Below are 23,479 nucleotides of genomic sequence, written 5' to 3' on the forward strand. Positions count from 1 at the left end.
TGTAAGAAGTTTAACTTAGAAAAAAGTGGAAGAACTTCTTACTCCTTTGTTTTTTATCTGATGCCGTTGATCTTTGATGTAAAATAATTAATAATTACTTTCTGTAGTTTAATATATGGTGTTGTTGACTTTTGTTACACATTTGATCATTTGGCTTATTTGAAAAGTTTTATAAGAATATGCGGAAATGTTAGTTATAATTAAATTACATTAGTAATAACAAATTGAATCACAATAAAATAAATAATAATTACTTAGATTTTTTTTAATAAGATTTAGATTTTTTTAATAAGATGAATGGTCAAATGTACAGTAAAACATCAACGACATCATTAAATTATGAAGTATACATTTCTTTTAAAGGTGAAGTCAAACCATAGATCCAAAAATAAATGATATCAAATAAAACAAATGAAAAGAAGTATAATATAAAATGAATGGAGTGAGAGAAAGGGTTAACGTGTTAACCTGCACGAAAGCAACTCCCTATATACAAACTTTTTGTATATAAGTCTATATACCAGCTTTATATACAAGATTTTTAGTGGATAATATTTATAAATACATATTTTTTAAGATGGTATTTTTAATATAGATATTTTTTCTTCTAGATACTACCTCTATCTCAAAAAACTACACTTAGCTACTCTTGTTTGTCTCACAAAGACTCTATTTTGAGTAATTATTGCATCAGAGTTGGGTAGTGGGAGACTAACACAGTAAAATTTGAAAAAAAAACATGACACAAATGTATTAGTTTTTTAAAGCGAAGGAATTTTAGTCTATGTGGCTTTATACAGGTATACGCGAAGTGAGTTAAAAATAAAGTCTTTCTGCGACAGATTGGATTGTTCCTACAATAAAAACATATATAACTTTCTATCCATAAAACAAAATTTATACATATAAAAATAAAGTTCACAAAAATTGTATATATAAACTTTCTACGTACGCACAGAACCATTTATCCAGGCATGGATCCATTGGTCCGACCCGATAAGGAATATATTCTTCTTTTTCAGCAACCCACCGCCCGTTTGGGACCTTTAACGGGTATGGGCGAAACCGCGAAAAAGCAGCGGATGCGGGGAACCCTCCCCGATGCAACGGCATCTCCCTCTCCCATCTTCCCTCACACACACAATCAACCGCCACCGCACACCTCTCCTCCCCTCCTCCGCCTCCGCCTCCGCCTCCGCCTCCACCCGTGCCGCGCTCCTCCGGTGGTGCGTCCGCCCTCCGCCACCGCCCGCGCGTCGCAGGTGCTCCCTCCCCCCCATGGCCCCGTCCCTCTGATCTGATCCCTCCTCACTCCAGATCGGCTTCGTGTTCATCGCTCCCTCTACGCGGGTAAAAAGGTGGGGGTGGGGAGCTGCTCGGCTCGCTGCCGATTCCCCGATCCGCACGCGGTTTCTGATTTGTCTTGCGACTTTTAGGAGCGCATTGCTTTCTCTCATCGGTTGGCTGTGCATCGCATTGGGGATTTGGGGATTGGTTCGTGTGCGATCGTGTAAAATTTTTTACTACTGTTTCGCGCAACAGGTAAGAATCATGCGCTCCTCGACACGCGTCCTGTGCTCTTGAATTCACGGGCAGACAACAAAGGATCGATTCTAGCATTGGGTTCACCGAATCGCGGTGCCTGCTTCACTCTTCTGTAAAAAAAGTGAAATCGATAGTTAGTGGTTGGCATCAACCATCAAAGCTGACGGGAAATTTGGGGTGTTGTCACAGGATTCTGTAATTCTATCCACTTTGGCATTTCTATAGGCCTTTTGCTTTTTGATTGAGATGTATCAAGCTCCATTGAAGCACTCTACCTTCTGAACTTAACACAGGGTGTAATTTTCCAAATGATATCTATCGCCTTGCCAACTGCATATAGTGGAATAGTAAATGCACTAGATTATATAGACAGAATGCATTCAGCAATCTATCTTATTAGAGGATATTTAATATTACACATTTTTAATATATCCTACAATGGTTTTAATAGGGGGAAATAAAATCTAATGTGATTCTTTTTAGTACACGCATGGACAAAGTTGAGTATCATTTATTTGTACACATGCTATAAGCTTAAGTGCGTTTACTGTTTTGCCCTACCTCTTAAGATCACAGCCATCTTTACAGGCTGCTGAAATGGATAAGCTCGGTGGTTCTGCGCGTCTCATGATTGTTTCAGATCTCGACCATACAATGGTGTGTTTCTTTCAGCTCATACCTTGGATTTGATCAGTGCTAATTACGGCATTTTGCATATCTCGTCAATGCTCATACTTTTGAGCATAATACTTGCAGGTTGATCATCATGACGATGAGAACCTGTCCTTGCTTCGATTTGGTGCCCTGTGGGAGTCTGTTTACTGCCAGGATTCTTTGCTTGTATTTTCTACTGGAAGATCGCCTACTCTGTATAAGGAATTGAGGAAAGAGAAACCTATGCTAACTCCAGACATCACTATCATGTCTGTGGGCACTGAGATAACATATGGGGAGGAAATGGTTCCTGATGGTGGCTGGGAGGAATATCTGAATAATAAGTGGGACAGGAGCATTGTTGTTGAGGAGACAGCTAAATTTTCTGAGCTGAAACTTCAGGCATGTTCAAAAACTTGCATGGTTGCTTTTTAAAATAAATTTATAAACGTTTTGATAATCTGATGGCTAAACTAATAAGTAATAACATTTTAGTGCTGTACATTTGCATGGATATAGGTTGAGACAGAACAGCGCCCGCATAAGGTCAGCTTCTACGTTGACAAAAAGAGTGCTCAGGAAGTGATAAAGTCTCTCTCTGAGAAGTTGGAGAAACGTGGGGTGAGGAATCATTTGTCTTGATTACATCGTGGCTCAAGTTTTGGATAATTTCCTTGTTGAGAAACATTCATGTTTTCTTTTCATGTTATGTTTAACTGCTATTTTTCTTGTTCTCAGCTAGATGTTAAAATAATCTATAGTGGTGGCCAGGACCTTGATGTATTACCTCAAGGTGCTGGAAAGGGTCAGGCACTTGCATATTTACTCAAGAAGTTAAGCTCATGTGGGAAACCACCCAACAATACTCTTGCTTGTGGTGACTCTGGTAACGATGCAGAACTATTCAGCATTCCTGGTGTACATGGTGTCATGGTCAGTATGCAATAAATTTGCATGAAGTGCCTAACAAAGTTCATGCCAGATTGAATGTGTACTCTCTGCAATTAAAATATTTTAATAATGTTTAGGTCAGCAATGCCCAAGAGGAACTACTTCAGTGGTATGCAGAAAACGCGAAGGATAATCCTAAGATAATTCATGCAACTGAGAGGTGTGCTGCTGGTATTATACAAGCTATTGGACACTTCAAACTTGGACCTAATGTTTCACCAAGAGATGTGGAATTCCCTTACGTCAAGGAGGACCTCAAGCCTACAGATGCTGTTGTAAAGTTCTATGTTCTCTATGAGAAGTGGCGTAGGGCTGAGGTTCCAAAATCTGATTCAGTTATACAATATTTTAAAAATATAACTGTAAGTACATTGCTTCCCACTCTTATTTTGTTTTCTAAACTAATCTTGGTTAACTTATGTAAAAAAATTTCTGTCTCACCTGTCTATACTTTAGTTGATAAGGCTAATAAGTAATACCTTCCCTGGCTTGTTATTATACTGTTGATGTTCCAAACTAATATGTTTTATTTATTGTGTGTGTTAGCATGCAAATGGAGTTATTATCCATCCTGCTGGGCTTGAATGTTCTCTTCATGCAACCATTGATGCACTGGGGTCATGTTACGGTGACAAACAAGGGAAAAAATACAGAGCATGGGTGGACAGACTGGTTGTCTCACAACCTAGTTCAGATAGTTGGCTGGTGAAATTTGACTTGTGGGAGTCAGAAGGTGAGTCCTTACCATTCTGTTGAATAACTGAATTAGCCTCTTATGCTATCGTAAATAATTGAATTTCCTATACACTTTGTTGAAAATAAATTAGTGTTAATGTGCCCAATTTTGACTTGTTCTATTGGTATTCTATTAAATAGGAGTAGCTTTATTTTAGATCATGGCACTCCTGGCCTACAAAGTTCTCATTTCAACAGAAAAAGATGTGCTGCATGATCTTGGATACAGTTCAACTGTACTCTTTTCAACACGAACTATTGGACTCTCATGTTGTAAAGTGACACATGGGTTACATTAGCTTGCCTTGTTCTTCGATTAGTAGTATCTAATAGCGAGCACAACAGAAATACAAAATACATAAACTCCTTTCTTTGACACGATCCAATTATGTTATGTTTTTTTATGGCATATGATCCTCACCTGATTGTGTAATGCATTGCTCTGCCTGCACTTTCAGGTGATGCGCGGCTGTGTTGTCTGACAAGTCTTGCACTGAATGCAAAGGTAAAGTTTACATCATATATGACTTATGTTGAGCCCAGAACCTCTCTCCCTCGTATACATATGCATTCCATTTATATTGTTCTACGTTTTTTTGATAAGCTGAACTGTAGGTTAACTTTGCTCATGTTTTTTTCTTAATGGTCTCAGCCTGAAACCCCTGAGGGCTTCGTGATAACACAAATCCACAAAACATGGCTCAAAGGATACTCATCAACGGATGAGCAGTCATCCAAGCTTTAGACCTTCTCTTTCCATCACTGTGCACACGGAAGGAATTCACGTGAGGATAAATAATGAACCTTCTCGTCTTGAGATCACCTCCTTTCTCCTTTTCTTGTTTATATCATCAATTTTGTTCAAAACACTATACTGGAGGATGCCTAGATCAGGCTTGATCTTCTTTGTTTAGTGTTTAAGATAAATGTATCTCATAGACTATCATGAGAGCATAAAGCAAACTATCTCACTTGGCATATATATTTTCATTGTTCATGTACAATTCTGGCCAGTTGGCAATATGAAGTTAATATGCACGCATCAAGTTTAAAGGCTGTATCAATCTGACAGGTTGAACAAACCAAGTTGCTACTCAAACAAAAATCTGATTATACTACTTGTTACTTACAAGTAATAATTTATTATTAAAAAACATACTGTAATCCATAATACGACTTCTATTCAACGTAATTTAACCATAAAAGAACTGCTACATCCATTTTTAATACTCCCTTCGAATTTTCGAATTTTAGTAGATGACATTGATTTTTTTTCACACATTTGATCATTCGTTTTATTTAAAAAATTTGTGTGAATATAGACGATGTAGGTTATATATCCAATTGTAATAAAATAAATAATAATTACATAAGTTTTGTGAACAAATAGTTAAACTTGTGCTAGAAAGTCAATGACGTAATCTATGAAAATACAGTTTTCAGATAGAGCATATGACAGAGTTGACTTGTAATTCGTTTGACTATTCATATATTCTAAAAATGTGTAAATATTACTGGAGCACTTCCGGTAGCGGGTGTAGTGGTATTCTTTTCAGTTAACTAAGTAATGAGCAAATATTATTGGTCTTGAGGAAATATTCAACTGCATAATATATTAAAAATTGAAGGTAGTACAAGTAATGTTGTCGGTATCGGGATATTAACGTTTTTTATAAGTTGGATAAATCGCGATCCTATCCAATTTTAGAAAACGCATATTTTTTTATACATGACCAATTACAAATTTGCTACTGGTTTGAAACTTTTTTGTAAAACTACAGCCAGAAAATTATAAAAATGTCAACAAAACTGATAGTTTTAGTGACATTCTTGCAATAATTAGAAAAAACTAGTGTCAAATTTGCAAAAGCCACTTTATTATAAGATACGTAATATGTTGTATAATTTGAAGCTTACAACAAACTTAATTGTTCATTAAACTTGGATAGACTTATTCACACTATTTTCAATCCACTATATTCTAAATAATATTTTTTATGGTCATATGATTATACAATTAGATCCGGTATAACTGTATTGAGTGAATAGTAAGATCAATATTCTACATAAAAGAGAATATTAGATGAGATTGACATCGCTTCGGCTCGAAATGACTGTAGTTATGGATAGGCGATGCTAAATTTGGAGTTGATTTTAAGATTTTTTCATCAAAATTTATTTTGCAGCCTTGACTTTTAGATCTATAAAAATAAACATATGAAAGTTTTATTCATAAATTATTTTTTATTTACAAATATATCATTTGACTTTTTTTCATAAAAAAACCAAACAATTAACCTCATAAAATCTTATAAGCACATGTGACACAAGATTTACAAAAATAATATATGTGGAAACAGTTAACGATGACAAATACAACTAGTAGAAATGCGATCATTGTTTGTGTTGAAAGTGAGGTGTAGTTTATTGATTGATCACTGTACATATTTACAGATAAGTGTGGAAGCATGTATGAGCAGTTCCAAGATCGTGGGAGGCATAGGCGGTTGTCGGCGCTGGAGGCAGGTGTTGGGAGTCGTGGAGCAATGGTGTAGTCAGGCCTTGGGGGGCGTCCAAAACCATAGATGACACACCACTGGCGAGGTATTGGCTCGTTGGTGTTTGCCGCAACCCAGCTAGGGCCAGCCCCTAGGTCTCCCCCTGGACAGCGGAGGATGCCAAGGTCCTGGGCTGCCTGGGCGCCACCGAAGTGGTGCCGGCGGTTGTTGTCGTGCTCATTGGAGCAACGTTCGTGACAGCCATTGAAGACGCTGCGTCGACGACGACCATGGGAGCGCGACGACGACCATGGGAGCGTAGACGATGGAAGAAGTTCTGGTGGTAAACACCGCAGAAGATGTTTAGTTTCTCTTGTACGTGGATCTAAGGATAAGATGGTTTTTGTTGAGAATTAATATGATTAGCCTCCAGCGCCGTCAACTGCCTGCAAGCAACCGCTTACGCTCCCACGATCCTAGAACTGCCCATGCATACTTCTACACTTGTCTATAAATATGTACAGTGATCAATCAATAAACTACATTTCACTTTCAACAGTTTGGCACTAGCTGTAAACAAACAAAACAATGACTTGGAAGAAAAAACAAAGAAGGCACGTGGAGGGTCTAGCCTAGATGAGGGGAGGGGAAGAATTTCTATAATTTTTTCAACCTTTTTTGTTTTAAAATTTTAAAGCCAAACCCTCCTAAAGCTTCTTCCTAGATATTAATATTATTTTTATCGCATCACCATAATACTATCGTGCCCTGAGCAGTTGATGTGCCAGTATTTTTATACCACACTAGAGACCGATATGGTCAAAATGTTTACATCTCTATTGTAGGAATTTTGGAGTAAAAAAATTGAAGGATTCAATTTTTATAGGATTTGTTTACTTACTATTCACTCCTTTGGATCGGAGGAAAATGGCATAGAAAATTTGGAGGAAATTTTACTTTGCCCATGATTTCATAGGAATTTGAACATTAATTAGAAGCTTTTTGTTTACTTTTCTTCAAGAAGTTTAAGACAAATCAATACATGTGACCTCAAATAATTGTAATCTAAACATTCATCAAAGCAATAAAACTGTATTTTATACTTAATTAAAAAGAACAATGTGTTTTGTGTGTTCCACACGTGATGTTTTTCAATTACATGTTTTCGATATACGATCCTATTATATTCCTACGTTCTTACTATTCTCGCGTTTTTTCATTCATGCCCCTCAGATCTGGAAATAAGTTACGAGATCATTGAGGTTTAAAATTTTAAAAAGAAGTTCAAAAAATAATTAAAAAAAACTCGGAGGTGGGGGGGGGGGGGGTTTGAAAATGGAAGGAAGTGGGGTGTTTGTTGGCCAACGCAGCACGCCGGTCGTGGGGGCCACACCGCACCTGACCCGAACCGAAACCAACCAATTTCTGGGAATTCGCCAAATGCGCGCATCTCCCGCGAACCCCGGACCGGCCGTTGCTTGGTTGCCTCCACGATTCCACCGCCTCCTCCCACTCCCCGTCGCCGGCGGACGCCGGAGGCATTCCCCGCAGCGCGACGGCGGCGTCTCCGCGCGCGCGCGCCCTGCAGCCTTGAAGGAATCGGTCGGGGAGCGGGGAGATGGGCAGCGTGGGGATCAACGGCGCCGTGTCCGGGGTGGTGTCGAGGAAGGTGCTCCCGGCGTGCGGCGGCCTCTGCTACCTCTGCCCGGGCCTCCGCGCCCGCTCCAGGCAGCCCGTCAAGCGCTACAAGAAGATCCTCGCCGACATCTTCCCCGCCACCCAGGTCCCCATTCCTCTCCCTTCCGTCCCCCTTCTCTTACCCTATCTGCTCACCATTCCGCCCCCCCCCCCCCCCCCCCCCCCTGGAGAGAGATCGTCCCGGAAACGGATCGATTTCGCGTTGCGTTGGAGACGATTAAAATTGCTTCGATTTCTTACTGTTTTGTTTTTCGTTCAATAGGCTTTCACTTTTTCATGAGATATATGCTACTTACATTGCTTTGCTTGTGGTAGTAGTAGCTGATGCCTGAATCCTGATGCTCTGTACAAACACGGGATGACTTCTTTCTTTCTGCAGGAGGAGGAACCGAACGTGAGAAGGATTGGGAAGCTGTGTGAGTATGTTGCTAAGAACCCTCATCGTGTGCCAAAGGTGTTGCCATCGTCTCCTACTCGGACTTCATCTACTCATCCAAGTTCTAGTTCACCTTTTTATTACACAAACACTTGATAGAGAATGGCTGTGCTATCTGAATCTTCGTAATTTGTAGTCGGCGGTTGACTTCTGTTCTCTTGCATGTTGCATCTTTGCAGATCACAGCTTACTTGGAGCAAAGGTGCTACAAGGAGTTGAGAAATGAGCAGTATGGCTTTGTGAAAGTAGTTGTGCTAATATACCGCAAACTACTTGTCTCCTGTAAAGACCAGATGTGAGCCTTTGTTATTCGCATTTAGATTACATTGAGCTGACCAGTACCAAATATACCTCATTATATACCTGTATATTATGCTCAAACAGATGTGGATTTCAAACAGAAGTTCCATTACCTGTAGATTATTTTCAAATAGCTGTAAAAAAAAGAATCTAAAAACTGATTTCCTCAGTGCAGGCCATTACTGGCAAGTAGCGTATTGAGCATCATAAGCACTCTTTTGGATCAAACAAGACGGGATGACTTGCGGATTATAGGTTGTGAAACCTTATTTGATTTTACTGTCTCTCAGGTATTGCATTTGTATAGTCTGCAGTGATCAGTGGGTGCTTTATTTTCTCAAATATCTGTTTCAAACAACATCTTCTGATCTCTGAGTTGATTCCAGGTGGATGGCACATATCAATTCAATTTGGAAGAACTTGTTCCAAGAATCTGTGAATTAGCTCAGATAGTAAAAATAGAGGAGAAGGATAACACGCTCCGCTCATCAGCCTTGCAAGCCCTTTCAGCTATGGTAAGTCTCCCTGCATGATATTGTTTAATGTGGCCTCCTAAATGAGACGAATAATAGGTGCGGTTGTATTGGATTTCCCTACCGGTTTTAACAAGTCATACAGACATGCATTTCACTTTGATCAAATTAATCTTAAGGAGTCACTCCTACAAATCAATTTGGAAAACTTGTTGAGTGTCGATAATGCCAAATGCAGACTCAATCAAAGTTTTAGTGTGGTAATACCCGTATCTCCTTTATCTTGAGACATAGGTTAAATAATAACTATATATTGCCATTTTCCATAACTGTTTACAGAGAAGATGAAGTATTGTAGTTCTATTTGCTAAACATTCTGCTAGAGTTTAGGACCCTTCTTAGAAGTATATAGCACCTTGTTGCATCAAAATGTTTAATATGTATACCACTACAAATCATGCGGCTGTCACTAACATCGTTGATATTCGGATCCACCTTCTCTTCCTTGCGGTTTATAGAGTTGTTAATCTAAGCATTGCATACTTCTTTCACTAAATATGATTCTTGCAATATTGACAGATTTGGTTTATGGGCGAGCTTTCTCACATATCCTCAGAGTTTGATACTGTAAGTAGATGGCAATAATTCTTGAATTAGTGTTGTATGTATGCAAGCCTGCTCAAATGTTATGACAGTTGTAATACCACTCATGATCTCTCTAGGCGATATGCTTCTGTCTAGATGGGAAAATATGATTCTTTTTTTTGTGGAAGCATCTTGATTTCCAAACTTATATTCTCTCTTTTCACTATAACTGCTAGGTTATTCAAGTAGTGCTGGAAAGCTATAACCCTCAAAATATGCAAAATGACAATATAGACAGTGAAGCTCCAGGCAGTCAATGGGTGGAACAAGTTGTCAAAACAGAGGACCACGTCTCTCCTCCCACATTCACCATATCTAAGATACCTTCTTGGAGGAGCATAGTTACTGATAAGGGAGAGATTCATCTACCTGTGTAATATAAATTTCTTTGGCCTTCTCTTACCTCATATGTAGCCATGGCTATGTTTCTTAGCCGATTCCTGTGCTGCAGGGAAGATGCCAAGGATCCTAACTTTTGGTCACGAGTCTGCGTGCACAACATGGCCAAGCTGTCCAGGGAGGCAACAACATTCCGTCGTGTTTTGGAGTCCCTATTTCGTCATTTTGATAATAATAATTCATGGTCTTCCCAGAATACACTTGCTTTCTGTGTTCTTTTGGACATGCAAATGTTTGTGGAAAACCAAGGTTATCTGTTTGCATCCCATTTCAGGCAACTGATTTTATATATTTGATGTGCAAATGAAAGTGTTTATTTATTTTGCTTTGGTTTCTGCAGGGCAAAACACTAACTTGATGATATCGATACTGGTTAAGCATCTTGAACACAAGTCTGTACTGAAGCAACCAGAGATGCAACTCAGTGTTGTGGAGGTTATAGCATCCCTTGCAGCACAATCAAGAGCTCAAGCGTCAGCCGCAACCATAGGTGCTATAAGTGATCTTGTTAGACATATGAAGAAGATATTGCATGTCACTCTTGGCAGCAGAGATTTGGAGGTCATAAAGTGGAACGACAAACTCCGGAAGACTGTTGATGAATGCATAGTCCAACTGTCGAAGAAGGTCCTTTTCTCTTGAACCGGAACTTCTTTTATGACATTCTGCTTTCTGTACTTTGTCCTTATCCCTACCAAAATTCCAACCAGATGCTTAGCGTGGTAATTGGATTTTCATGGTAGGAACGTACAACTTACTCTCTCGGTATTATTAAACAGGTTGGCGATGCTGGACCTGTTCTTGACATGATGTCGGTGATGCTAGAGAACATCTCTCGCACTCCTCTTGTCTCTATAGCAACTACATCTGCTGTTTATCGTACAGCCCAGATAATTGCTTCTATCCCGAATTTGTCATATAGGAATAAGGTATGCTGTTGAAACACAGATATTAAATTTGAAATTTGTATATCCAGCAACACTTGTATTTGTTTGGAAGCTCACTCTGCATATTTTTCAGGTATTTCCAGAAGCACTCTTTCATCAGTTACTCTTAGCAATGGTTCACCCTGATCATGAAACCCGTGTAGCTGCACACCGCATATTTTCTGTTGTCCTTGTCCCATCTTCTGTTTCTCCCTTTTCTAAATCAACTTCTCCAAATCAGCTTATGAGTCATGATATTAAGAGGACTCTCTCAAGAGCTGTCTCTGTCTTCTCGTCTTCAGCTGCTTTGTTTGATAAATTGAGAAGGGACAAAGATTCCTTCAGAGAAATCCCACAGGATGAAAGCGTGAAAAGAATTTGGCATGCTACTGATGATGATACTTCTACACTCAAGGGCCTGCCAAGCTCACAAAGCCGAAGGCATAGCTTCAAAGTTCCTAGTTTATCTATGAAAAAGGTTGCTTCATTGTCTCTGCGATCTTCCATGTCCCCTAAGGAATGCCAAAATACCTTGGCTGAGTCATGTAGTGAAACGGTATTCTCGTGTAGAACCTGTCTTTGTTTTCAATATTTAACAAGCTAGTAACATTTGAGCCAAAGGAATATCCTTTTAATTATCTTCTGTACAATTTCAGGAGTCAACTTTGTTGAGACTAAGCAGTCGTCAGACCACACTTTTGCTGTCATCTATTTGGTCTCAAGCAATTTCTCCTAAAAATACTCCTCAAAATTATGAAGCTATTGCTCATACTTACAGTTTGCTTCTGTTGTTTTTGGGATCAAAGGTATTTCTTGTATTGTCCACCTTGCATATATTCTTAATTGAGCCTTCACAGAGATACCAATGTTTCCCCCAAAACTGTAAAGTTGATTATATGATCATATATGAGAAATTTATTACCATTCTAAATGTACATTATTCATTCCTGTCCACATTGCTTTTAGTCTCTATTCAGGCATCATTTTTATGGTATTTCCACATCTGATACTTAGCTTCATCACCCAGTTTTAATATAGACATCACTTCTAGCAAATGGTATCACCTTATTATATTTTATCCTTTTGCTCTTCCAGGCATCAATCTTTGAGGCTCTTGCTCCGAGTTTTCAGGTGGCATTTTCCTTAATGAAGCATTCGCTCGAAGGAACAGGTGAGGGGGTTAATCATACTGACTAGCCTCAGTGGTGAACTACACAAGTTATTGTCTACCCACATAGGATGAAACTCTGGTGGATGTATCTAGCAGTTACTAAAGTACGACAGAGTTAGTTCCTTGATGATTACCTAACCATTTAAATCTCTTTTTTTAGATTCGTTGCCACCATCACGCCGTCGGTCCTTGTTTACTCTGGCTACATCTATGATTGTGTTCTCTTCAAGGGCTTTCAATGTGGCACCTCTTATCCCAATTTGTAAATCAATGCTCAATGAAAGAACAGTAAGTCTGATCAAAATGCCTCATCTCTTCAGCTCCTCTTTTGTGTAAATATCCTGGTATAACAGAATATTGCTTTTTCAACAACTGGACAATTTTGAAGGAGGCATTTGGTAATGCCTACATGGATTGTATCATCAACCATATACAAATCTTTCCATATTGTCTTTCGAAGTATGTTTGTTGCATTGATGTATGCCCCCGTTATTTACCATGCAATCTTAATAGCTAAACTATATGTATTGTTTTCTTGGCAGGTGGATCCATTCCTTCATTTAGTTCATGACACCAAACTTAAGGCTGTGGAGAACTGCTCAGAAGAAACCTATGGATCACCAGAAGATGATGATAATGCACTGAAATCTCTTTCAGCTGTTGAACTAACTCGGAGTCATTCCAGAGAATTCATGGCCTCTACAGTCATGAACAACATAACAGATTTAACAGATGTAAAGTTCCATATTTTCTTCTGAAGAATCTATAGTATTGTTTCAATCTTGCTTCAGAGTAGAAATTTGTTTGAAGCAAACTCTGCAAATTTTACTGATAATTGTTTCCAACTTGTGCAGCCAGAGTTACAAAGTATAAAGACTCAACTGCTAAGTGACTTCTCCCCTGATGACATGTGTCCAACAAGTGCTCCCTTTTTTGAATTACCTTTCGGAAGTCCAGGATCTGATGAGGATTCTTGCAATCAAGAGGTATCTGGATCCCACGTATTATGTTTTTCTCCCGTTGTTTTCTTTTTTCCATTCTGACCACTAGGAAATGAGCAGGCTGTGCTTATCAATATGGCAAATGACAACGATAGCTTTGGGGAAGTCTATGAAAGTACTACACCTACTACAGCATCTGTTCCCACAGGAAATCTTCTGGGTATTGATGAGCTTCTAGAAACAGTATGTTCCTCTTGTTCCCAAAATCTATTGCTCTCCTCCCTTTCTCTCCTACGTATATATCTACCTAACTGGATTTAGCATGAGTGTAGACTACAGTGCTTTCAGCTAAAATCATAGTCAGAACTCGAAAATACTCTCTGAAGTAGATAACCAAAAACAAAGGAAAACATGTCTGACATGATCAACTTATACATGTATGCATTTTACAGGTTGTCATTGATACATCAGCTCAGACTGGAAGATGTTCAGTGTCAACGGCCCCTGACATCCCATTCAAGGAGATGACTAACCAATGTGAGGTTCTTTCGATGGAGAAACAGCAAAAGATGTCTGTGCTCCTGAGCTTCAAACACAAAAACCAAGCGCCTTCCCTGAATATCGATCAGGTTAACAACATGGAAGCAGCCAATATCTCCTCTGACGATCAGGTGCCTGAGATAAAGAACAATTTGCTTGCTAATACCATCTTCTTTCCTTTGCCCAATGCATCAGTAACCGGGGGGGAAACAAAACTAATAACTATCATGAATGCGATGCATCACATATAGATCAGTTTTACCAATTAACTATTAATCATTTTGTATTGCTGCACTGCAGAATACAAACCCTTTTCTCCAGCAAAACCTTGATGGCTACCCCAAATATGTTGCTGGTGGTGAGGCAATGGCAGCGGCCGGTGATGAATTCCATCAGCAATTCTTGAAGCTGCCAGCATCAACCCCTTATGACACCTTCCTCAAGGCTGCTGGCTGTTGATGCTATAAATCCAATGCAGGCAGCCACGAATTAAACCCCGGCGACTAATTAATTGTATGTATGAGTAGAGCTTCCTCTTAACAACATATTCTGTAATCCATTGTATGCGTAGAGCTTCCTCTTAATTGCAAGATGCAAATTTTCTCTTTTGATGATCCGATCCAACGGTTGGTAACCACCTGAATGCACGACATACATCACATTTCACACCTGCATTTGATCTTGCAACGGCGGAGGAAACGCACGCTTCCATTTAAGGGGCGATTGCATTGTCAAACTGCAAAGTAGCTAGCTGGAGCATCTCCAAGAGAATGATTAAATGACACTCTATATTAAATTTTAGTAATTATATTGAAAAATAATTTTTAAGAGACCATTCATATAACTTTGACATGTCATCTGAATGGCTAAACTCGTTACTTCGATGACCAAATATGGCGTCATAGGGATAAGCTTATATGTTTTAGAGAAATTTAGAGAGCGGATATGAAGAGTTTGTTGAAGGTGTTGAAGTTTCTAAATTTTGAATAATGGGAACTAGCCTTAGGATTTACAAAGTAAGGATAAGAGCCTTGAAGTGTACATCAATTTAAAGATATAATATTTCACAGGATAGCTAAATTGAGATTTAAAGATATAAATTTTAACCATGCTCTTGTAGATGTTCTTGGAGGAGAAGCATTGGTGGTGTGATGTAAAGTATTGAAACCGAATAGCATATTTTCAAATAAACAATAGTTTATGAATAAAAAATTATATATGTTATGTGTTTTTAGATATCTAAAAGCAAAAGGTGAAAAATAACCTTTGATGAAAAAATCCTAAAAAACTCTAAATTTAAGACTAAAAATTTAAATTTTAATTTATAAGCATAAACAAAAACAAAAAGACGAGGTGTTGGGTGCGTTACTCTATCCACTAGGGTTCAACTTTGTGCTCATAAACATGAAATACAAAATGGGTTTTGAATAGAAATTTATTGAAGCTAGGGAGCAAGTCTCCGTATCGTCCCATGCACATTTTTTTTTCTTGGCTTTGTTCATATTTTTTCACGCCTTACCAGCTCGTGTAGTAACAAAACCTCACGGTCTTCGTGAAAGCATTAGTGGCCGGTTTATAAAAACCGATTGGTTTTGGCTGGTATCCGTATAAAATTGACCGAAAGACGTTGGTTTTACCGAGTTTCACTCCGTTTTTGACGAATTGGTGTGGAGCGGGTTTTACTCCCAAAATAAAAAAAATGATAGTAAAAAATCGAATAGCATATTTACAAATGAAACATAATTTGTGAATATTTTTTATAAATATATCCTTAGTGATGGAAAAGTCATTGAAAAATAAACTATGAGAAAAAACTTTAAAATCTGCTCCAAATTTAATCCAAATTTAATGTTGAAAACTTAAATATTGGTCGGTAGGCATAAACAAAAATGAAAATGAAAAGACGTGGACGAAAGAAAATCCTTAAATAAGATCATTTGTATTAATACTTCTACAGTATTACTCACTAACATGTGAGATTAATAGCACATGAGGACCATACGTCATTAAACAGTACTACAGAGGATTTAGACTCCGAGTACTTGTATGCAAGCTAATGTTAGCCTCTGAAGTTCGGTTTTCAAGATATTTTTTAGATAAAAAAAGCTTTATTAATTTTAGATAATTACATCGGTTAATGCAATAAGTTAAAGATCACTTTCGGCGAAGAGCTAGATGATGACGATCTCCAACTGAAGCTTCATAGACAAAGTACGATTATATAAGGTTAACGCATTAGTCAGACCATGTTTAAAAAACATAAAAAATAAAACAATTATTAATCAGGATTAAGAAACAAGAGAGTGGGCGGCCACCAATCCTCCTCCTAGTGCCATCCGTACATCGTGCGACGCGTTCGTACGTACCTGGCCTCTTCTGTCCAAGCACAAAAAAACAAATATTTTTTGTTATTTTCGTACCATTTCGCCCTCTTCCGGACACTCTGTCATCAACGTCGTTGACAACTCACAGCTAGCACCGATAAATTTTATGTTTTCTATGATATCTCAGGGGCTATTTAGTTTTCAAAAAATTTCACCCAAAAACATCACATCAAATCTTTGAACATCTAAATAGAGTATTAAACGTAGACAAAACGAAAAACTAATTGCATATTTATGTGAGAAATCGTGAGACGAATCTTTTGAGACTAATTAGTACGTGATTAGCCATAAGTACTACAGTAACCAACATGCGCTAATGACAGATTAATTAGGCTCAAAAGATTTGTCTCACGGTTTCTAGGCGGAATCTGAAATTTATTTTATAATTAGACTATGTTTAATACTTTAAATATGTGTTTAAAGTTTTGACGTGATGTTTTTGCAAAATCTTTTTACAATCTAAACATGGCCTTAGAATTCTCTCTTGGACTACTATATAGTATATCTGATCCTCTCTCTCTTCTGTGTAGGGTCCATTCTTTCTTCCGATAAACTAAATTAATTAACACCTTATTTTTACGCTTATGCTTATATAAACCGAAATTTGAAGCTTCAATCTTAAATTTGGAGTTGACTAAGGTATTTTTATCGAAATTTATTTTACAGCCTTGGTTTTAGATCACTAAGATTTTTTTTCATAAATTATTTTTCATTGCATATATATCGTTTCGTTTTTTTCGTGGAATACCCGAACAATCACCCCAGGTCTGGCACGATTCTTTTTTCCTTGTAGTTTTCATCAGATTATACGAGTGACTGTTTCGTGACTTTGAGTTCAAATTCAGAACTTGAACGATTGTGTATTCTCTCTACTAATTTCGAGGGTGACTGGGAAAAAAAAGCAAACGATATATTTGTAAATGAAAAATAATTTATGAATAAAATATTTATATATTTATTCTTAGAGATAAAAAAAGTCAAGACTAAAAAATAAACTACTTAAAAAAACCACATGATCAACTTTAAATTTAAAGTTAAAAATTAAAATTTTGACTTATAAATATAAGCAAAAGCGAAAGGACGGTATCTTGGACCTCAGGTTCCTGCAGCAAAGGTTTTAGGAGGATAATGATTGTATATAGATTTCGGATAAAGAATTGAACTGCAAATCTATTTCTTGTTTTTATTTTAGCAATAGACCGTTATCTCTATCGTGTTCCAAATAGTTTCTCTTGCTTTTCGTTAATTTTTTTATTTTACAGTTGTTTTGAACTCCAAATTACTTTATAACAATAACTTTTTCAAAACAATTGGAATGAATTATTTTATTAGTAAAAACAATATTTACACAAGTGAATGTGATTTGATGAACCCATTTTATACTATGAATGTGGTAATTGCGAAAGTTCAGGTAGAGTTCGGTTTTCTTGTTTGCCATAGCTACATGCATTACAGCACATACCTGCAAAAAAGAATATTACGTTAAAGTAGTTTCACTGATATACTTGCATATAGAACTATAAATGACGGTGCCAATCTTAATTAGCAGGTGATTTTTTAACATGCCAAATTATTTATAGCATGGCCCATGCTTTTTTGCAGAAAAGCCGGTTACTAAACCAACAAATATCCTGGAACAACAACAGCTAACTACGTACTACTACAGCTAATTGACTCCTTAATTCCTCATCAAAATTTAAAAAATATTTTTTAAGAAAAAACAGACCCAAACCAAATCATTATACTAGTACTCCACATAGCTCCATATCTCCAGCTTAAATTAGTGAAGATCACACACACCCACAACACTACTTCCCCCATGCATATTCCTACCAACAGCCACTGACAACAGGGCCCCACCAACTGCCTCAACCAAACCGGGCCCACCTGTCATCGAGGCACCTCTACCATGGGACGTGGTGGAACAACACAAACGTGTTTGCAATTAAAAACAACACAAACGTGTTTGCAATTAAAAACGGCACACTTGCTGCAAAGGCTACAGCTTTGGTTGGGATGCGATTATCTCCTGCCCAACCCAACCAAACTGAACCAAATTAATAACCTGCAGTGCAGCTCGAATGCTTCGATCGCCGTACTAGTATAAGAATCCCCCATTGCTCGATCGATTCTTTCATCATATCCATCTAGATCATATCGAGCTTTTGTTTCTTTGGAAGCAAGATTTGATCTTGGCAAGAAAGGTTTGGTCTTGGCCGGGTTTTCTTGCAAGAAAGATTTGAGCTTGGGTTGGATGATGATGATGGGATACTTCCGGGCGCCGAGGAGGAAGGCGGGGAGGGAGGAGGGCGTGCGGGCGGCGCTGCTCGTCGGCGGCGGCGGCGGCGGCGAGGAGGGGGCGGTGCCCAGGGGCTACTTCGCGGTGTACGTCGGCGCGGAGGCGAGGCGGTTCGTGGTGCCGACGAGCTACCTCGGCCAGCCGGCGTTCCGGGAGCTGATGGAGCGCGCGGCGGAGGAGTTCGGCTTCGCCCAGGCCGGCGGCCTCCGCCTCCCGTGCCGCGAGGAGGACTTCGAGGCCACCGTCGCCGCGCTCGAGGCCACCGCCGCACGCCACCGCCGGCGGCCGACCGGCGGCGGCGGCGGCAGGAGGAGCGGCGGCGCCGGCGTGATCGTCAAGGCCAGATCATTGTAGCTACTGCATGCAGATATAGAAGCAGAAAAAATTCAGAAAGAAAAGAAATCATTTGGTTGATTCTATTTTACATGTACAAGCTAGCATGTTTGATGGTCTATTGAATGATCGAAATCTCCATTGTTCATACATGTGTGATGAATCATCAAGAAACAGTAGATGGATTGATAGACACTATGAAGAATTACTGGTGATTTCTTCAAAGACTCTGAGACTGACACTGAAGGTGAGAAAATTGCATCGATCTTGGTCTAATCCCTCTGGTTAACCAGCAGCTTTTAATTTGATCATAAACTTCTCATGATTGATTACAAATGGAGGACTAATGCTCTGCTCCATCCATGAAGGTGCTGTGCAGTTGTGCTGAGCTTGCTTGCAGGCTTGCAGCAAATCTCAGGTCGATGCATATGAGCAATTATTTACTGAATTCATAATAATTAGTATGCGTGGGGTCATCTGAAGTGATGATCATCCTAGAATGAAGCATGCATGTGACTGGATGATCACACTTCCAGCCAAGTCTTACAATTTTCATTTAATAATCTCTCTCTATCTCTCTCTTCCCTATCTGTCAACTGAGAGAAGAACAGCATCTACTTCCAGCCTGCTGATCTTCGGGTTAGGTTCTACTACATCCGTCCCGAAATAAGATTATTTTTTAGTTTTTTGATACAATATTTTGACTCTTCGTTTTATTTGAAATTTTTTTGTGATTAATATTTTTATTCTTACTAGATGATAAAACATGAATAACATGAATAGTACTTTATACATAACTAATTTTTTAAGGTTTTTTAAATAAGACAAATGGTCAAAACGTTGGATGGGACGGAGGTAGTACGAGCCATAGAAGCTGTGTCTAGCTCTGTACAGATGGCACCTCAATCTATTCTGAATCATGTCCACATTTCTTCAGAAAACAGAACATCAGAGGACCTACCATTCCTTCTGTTTGCAGCAAGATCTGTATACTTGCAGCTGGCACAACTGAAACAGGTGGCACAAGTATCCCACTGATGCATAGGGAACAGTGATTAACTTTAACATTGTGATTCTTCCAATGCGGTTTCATCTTGAAACATGACAAGAGGGGAATTACAAGGTAGATCTCTTTGCATCAAACTAATGTGGTGTTTAGTTGCCAAAATTTTTTGGCAAAAACATCACATCGAACGTTTGACCAGATGTTGAAAGGAGTTTTCGGACATGAATGAAAAAATGAATTTCACGGCTAGCCTGGAAACCGCGAGACGAATCTTTTGAGCCTAATATCCGTCATTAGTACATGTTGGTTACTGTAGCACTTATGTTTAATTATAGACTAATTAGGCTCAAAAGACATGTCTCGAGATTTTTTTCATAACTGTGCAATTAGTTTTTTAGTTCATCTATGCTTAATGCTTTATTTAGGTGTCTAAAAATTTAATGCGATGTTTTTGAAAAAAATTGAGAACTAACATGATTTTGCATCTGTCAGAATACATGTGCAAAATATTTTATGCCAACGTATTATTCCTAAGCTTTCCTTCCATGTGTAACTGTACGGCATTTTTCTTCTCAGAAACTCTCGTTATGTCTGAGTAATATAATTTGGGATTAAATTACATGTCATGGCATTCCTTAGTACACTGGAAATGAGGATTAATCGAAGGTGCTAGTAGACTTAGTACATGTGTCAAGAAGTGATTCAACAAGGGAGAGAATATTAGGTTAACTTAAAGAACAGAGATTAGGGAGATCAGAGAAAGCATGTATCAAGAAGCAATTTTATTTTAGAAAAAGGCACTAAGTTGAGGATTGACTTTCCCATAATTCTTGCAGATCTATTGAATGATTGTGTTGTTAGAGAGGATTGGACCATTGAGAGTTGACTACATCTGAACACATACTTGAGGATTCAGAGATGAGTTGTCATCATGTTGCAATCACATATATAGAGAAGAAAATTACAATTATTAATCTTTTACTTCCCTGAGACACTGAGTATACCCCGAGTTCAAATAGCACAATGACCACTGTTCAACTTCAGAACACATACAAAACAAAAGTGAACAACAACGATCGAACAAGCTGGGGAAAGAATTATCAACAAAGAACAAGTTTACCTAAAAAACACTTGATGAGAAGAATCCTTCTTTTTATTTTTCCCTCTAAAAAGAATGTGAATCCATAACTCCATCCTCTTGTACAAATTACCAAGGCCATCAACTGCAAACTCTTCCCTCCTCTCCTCTTCTCTTTAGAAGACCAAGAACCATGAAAAAACAGCAAGAAACTGAACCTGACAACTGGCCAATAGTAAGAAAGAACCTGACAACCAGTCCAACAAAAATACCTCGAGATACCGGTGCCTTGTGGCACCAAATTATTTTTTATCATTGAATCTCATCTAGGTGAGTAGAATATGCACCGTTAGATCCAACGATCAGAAATAATTTGGTATCGCGAGACACGATACCTCAAAGTACTTTTTGTTGGACCGAAACAAATCGCAGTAACCCATCATCTGCACAGGAGGATCTGATGCTCTGAAGAACAGTGGCACAGTGCCTTCACCTCCTTCCTGCCAGTGCCAGTGCCAGCCAGCCTCAGGATGCCCTGGAACACCTCCACGTCGCACGGAATCCTGAGGGCCCCCTCGTGCTGGAACCCGAACTCCTCCTCCGCCCTGCTGAGCAGCTGCCCGAACGCCCAGTGGCCCAGGCACCCCGTGGGGATGACGAACCTCCTCATCTCCTCCCCGACGCACACCGCGAAGAACCCTCTCGGCGGCACCGCGCCGCCGGCGTTCTTGGGCGCCAGCGCGAGCCTCTTCCACTTCTTGAGAAGCTGGCGCAGCCTCACGATGTCCCTGATCTTGTTGCTGCCGCCTCCTTGCTGCTCTCCCATTGTTATTAGTGATGTGAGGTGAGGAGGATAGCTTCTGTGTTTCTCGATCAGATTATATAGGATGTTGGGTTAGTGCTTAGTTGCAGCTAAGCTTGTTGCTTAGGTTAGTTTGGATTTACTAATCAATGGCTTGATATGATCCTTTTCTTAATGTTTGAGATCTCTATTCCTAATGCTGATGTTCTTAACATAATACTTCCTTCGTTTCATAATGTAAGATATTTGACTTTTTTACTTGCAATGTTTGATTATTTGTCTTATTTAAAAATTATAAAAATATTATTTATTTTAATTGTGACTTGCTTTATTATCAAAAAAAAACTTTAAGCATGAATTGTTATTTTTATATTTATACTAAATTTTTAAATAAGACGAATGGTCAAACATTGCAATTAAAAAATCAAACATCTTATATTATGAAACGGAGGTAGTAAGTAAACTAAAGCAAAGGGAAACAAGCTCTGCTAGTTTCTGAGAGTTGTTTCTTTGTAATGACATAACTTATACTGAATAGTTGACACATATAGGGCATATTGAAGCTGGGATTGCTTCATTCTGCAGTTAAATCAACTGAACTTTACTTCCTTCAACTTCATTAGACTGACATAATTATCTAACAGAATAAATTGACATAATAAGGTACATTTATTTCAAGGAAAAGAAAGAATAAGTCAAGTGTGAAATTGGTGAAAGATTCCTGACGTTTTGTACACGGTCATTGGATTATTATAATTTTTCTTTTGATGAAGTTGTTCTTTCAATATGATGTCAAAAGCTGACTGCCTCCTGTAGAATGCAAGTGTGATCCAACTGATGAAAGATTCCCTCACCCTGCTAATGATGAGCAAAGGGCCAAGAGATGCAATCAACACCTACTCTAGCCTGTTTATCAGAAACAACTACCATGCATGATTTGCCTCACTCTCATCATTGCTGAGAGCAAGTGCAATACCATGCTATAAACTGGTTGTAAACATATTTTAATGAGATAATAGAGTAGAGAGAAGAGCAGTGAGTTACATATTTGTAGCCAGCTATAGTACAGACTCTAAGACGCAATGTGTATGACAGGTGAGACATAGTAGTATATGTTTCGTAGGTAACTATTATATAAATAGATTATTAGATTGACTATAGATGAATTGAAGCTAATAGTTAGCTATATTATTTAACTTACTCTGAGAGCCAAAGGACAGTTCATGGATTGGAAAAGGACTCCTCCAGTCCTAGCTTTAGGTAGCATCACAAACTACTCTCGAAATTTTCAGTGCCTGACTCTGAAACAGAAGGTTGGTTAGTATTTTAGAATGTCTCTGTCTCAGTTTTATTTATACTGCTGAAGTACTGCTAATCAAGTAATCATTGGCAATTATGCACTTTTCTGCTTATTTTCATTTATTAATCTTCTGTATCTTCAAATTAATTTGGGGGTTATTGGGTCAATATCAATAATCAAACAGTCATATTTCTGATTTCTCATTCTTAGTTAGGCTCTTCATCATCAACTTCTCTCTTGGAAATAGACACGCTTCCAGGAAGTAAAAGCATAGCCAAGGGAGATTACTTTTAAACCTCTGATTAATATTCTTCTGACACCTTCGTGTAGCTTAGGGGGTGATCTTATGGTATATTTGTAAACGA

The 23,479-nt window shown here is 38.5% G+C and overlaps 4 protein-coding genes across 4 annotated transcripts; 3 read left to right on the forward strand and 1 right to left on the reverse strand.

The window, feature by feature from the left end:
* The first annotated feature begins 1,195 nt into the window (after positions 1-1,195).
* Positions 1,196-4,943, forward strand: LOC102708121 (sucrose-phosphatase 2). Its single transcript, XM_006646811.3, has 9 exons — positions 1,196-1,262; positions 2,134-2,202; positions 2,302-2,601; positions 2,719-2,820; positions 2,938-3,132; positions 3,228-3,512; positions 3,697-3,883; positions 4,344-4,390; positions 4,538-4,943. Exons 2-9 carry the CDS (start codon positions 2,143-2,145, stop codon positions 4,628-4,630), a joined length of 1,269 nt encoding a protein of 422 aa, XP_006646874.1. The 5' UTR covers positions 1,196-1,262; positions 2,134-2,142; the 3' UTR covers positions 4,631-4,943.
* Positions 4,944-7,877: 2,934 nt separating this feature from the next.
* LOC102704216 (protein SEMI-ROLLED LEAF 2-like) lies at positions 7,878-14,735 on the forward strand. Its single transcript, XM_006648239.3, has 19 exons — positions 7,878-8,166; positions 8,461-8,535; positions 8,697-8,812; positions 8,993-9,107; positions 9,204-9,332; positions 9,870-9,917; positions 10,112-10,308; positions 10,387-10,583; positions 10,675-10,961; positions 11,114-11,263; positions 11,355-11,816; positions 11,917-12,066; positions 12,356-12,431; positions 12,592-12,719; positions 12,974-13,165; positions 13,286-13,417; positions 13,493-13,615; positions 13,825-14,043; positions 14,213-14,735. Exons 1-19 carry the CDS (start codon positions 8,002-8,004, stop codon positions 14,369-14,371), a joined length of 3,120 nt encoding a protein of 1,039 aa, XP_006648302.1. The 5' UTR covers positions 7,878-8,001; the 3' UTR covers positions 14,372-14,735.
* Positions 14,736-18,287: 3,552 nt separating this feature from the next.
* LOC121053440 (auxin-induced protein 15A-like) lies at positions 18,288-20,779 on the forward strand. The gene is made up of 2 exons (XM_040520338.1): positions 18,288-18,853; positions 20,771-20,779. The coding sequence occupies exons 1-2, from the start codon at positions 18,551-18,553 to the stop codon at positions 20,777-20,779; spliced, it is 312 nt and encodes a 103-aa protein (XP_040376272.1). The 5' UTR covers positions 18,288-18,550.
* Positions 20,780-20,845: 66 nt separating this feature from the next.
* On the reverse strand, positions 20,846-21,843 carry LOC102708404 (auxin-induced protein 15A-like). Its single transcript, XM_015833682.1, has one exon. The coding sequence runs from the start codon at positions 21,836-21,838 to the stop codon at positions 21,452-21,454; it is 387 nt and encodes a 128-aa protein (XP_015689168.1). The 5' UTR covers positions 21,839-21,843; the 3' UTR covers positions 20,846-21,451.
* Between the last annotated feature and the right edge of the window lie 1,636 nt (positions 21,844-23,479).

The sequence above is a fragment of the Oryza brachyantha genome, chromosome 2 (genome assembly GCF_000231095.2).
Source record: "Oryza brachyantha chromosome 2, ObraRS2, whole genome shotgun sequence".
NCBI classification, from domain to species: Eukaryota; Viridiplantae; Streptophyta; class Magnoliopsida; order Poales; family Poaceae; genus Oryza; species Oryza brachyantha.

Excerpts from the sequence above, each read along its gene's own strand:
- LOC102708121 (XM_006646811.3), top strand. The coding sequence starts at position 2,143 with ATGGATAAGCTCGGTGGTTCTGCGCGTCTCATGATTGTTTCAGATCTC. Across the intron at positions 2,203-2,301 it reads CAGATCTCGACCATACAATG|GTTGATCATCATGACGATGA; the intron begins GTGTGTTTCTTT and ends TAATACTTGCAG. Across the intron at positions 3,133-3,227 it reads CTGGTGTACATGGTGTCATG|GTCAGCAATGCCCAAGAGGA; the intron begins GTCAGTATGCAA and ends AATAATGTTTAG.
- LOC102704216 (XM_006648239.3), top strand. The coding sequence starts at position 8,002 with ATGGGCAGCGTGGGGATCAACGGCGCCGTGTCCGGGGTGGTGTCGAGG. Across the intron at positions 9,108-9,203 it reads TTGATTTTACTGTCTCTCAG|GTGGATGGCACATATCAATT; the intron begins GTATTGCATTTG and ends AGTTGATTCCAG. Across the intron at positions 13,418-13,492 it reads AGGATTCTTGCAATCAAGAG|GCTGTGCTTATCAATATGGC; the intron begins GTATCTGGATCC and ends GGAAATGAGCAG.
- LOC102708404 (XM_015833682.1), bottom strand. The coding sequence starts at position 21,838 with ATGGGAGAGCAGCAAGGAGGCGGCAGCAACAAGATCAGGGACATCGTG.
- LOC121053440 (XM_040520338.1), top strand. The coding sequence starts at position 18,551 with ATGATGATGATGGGATACTTCCGGGCGCCGAGGAGGAAGGCGGGGAGG.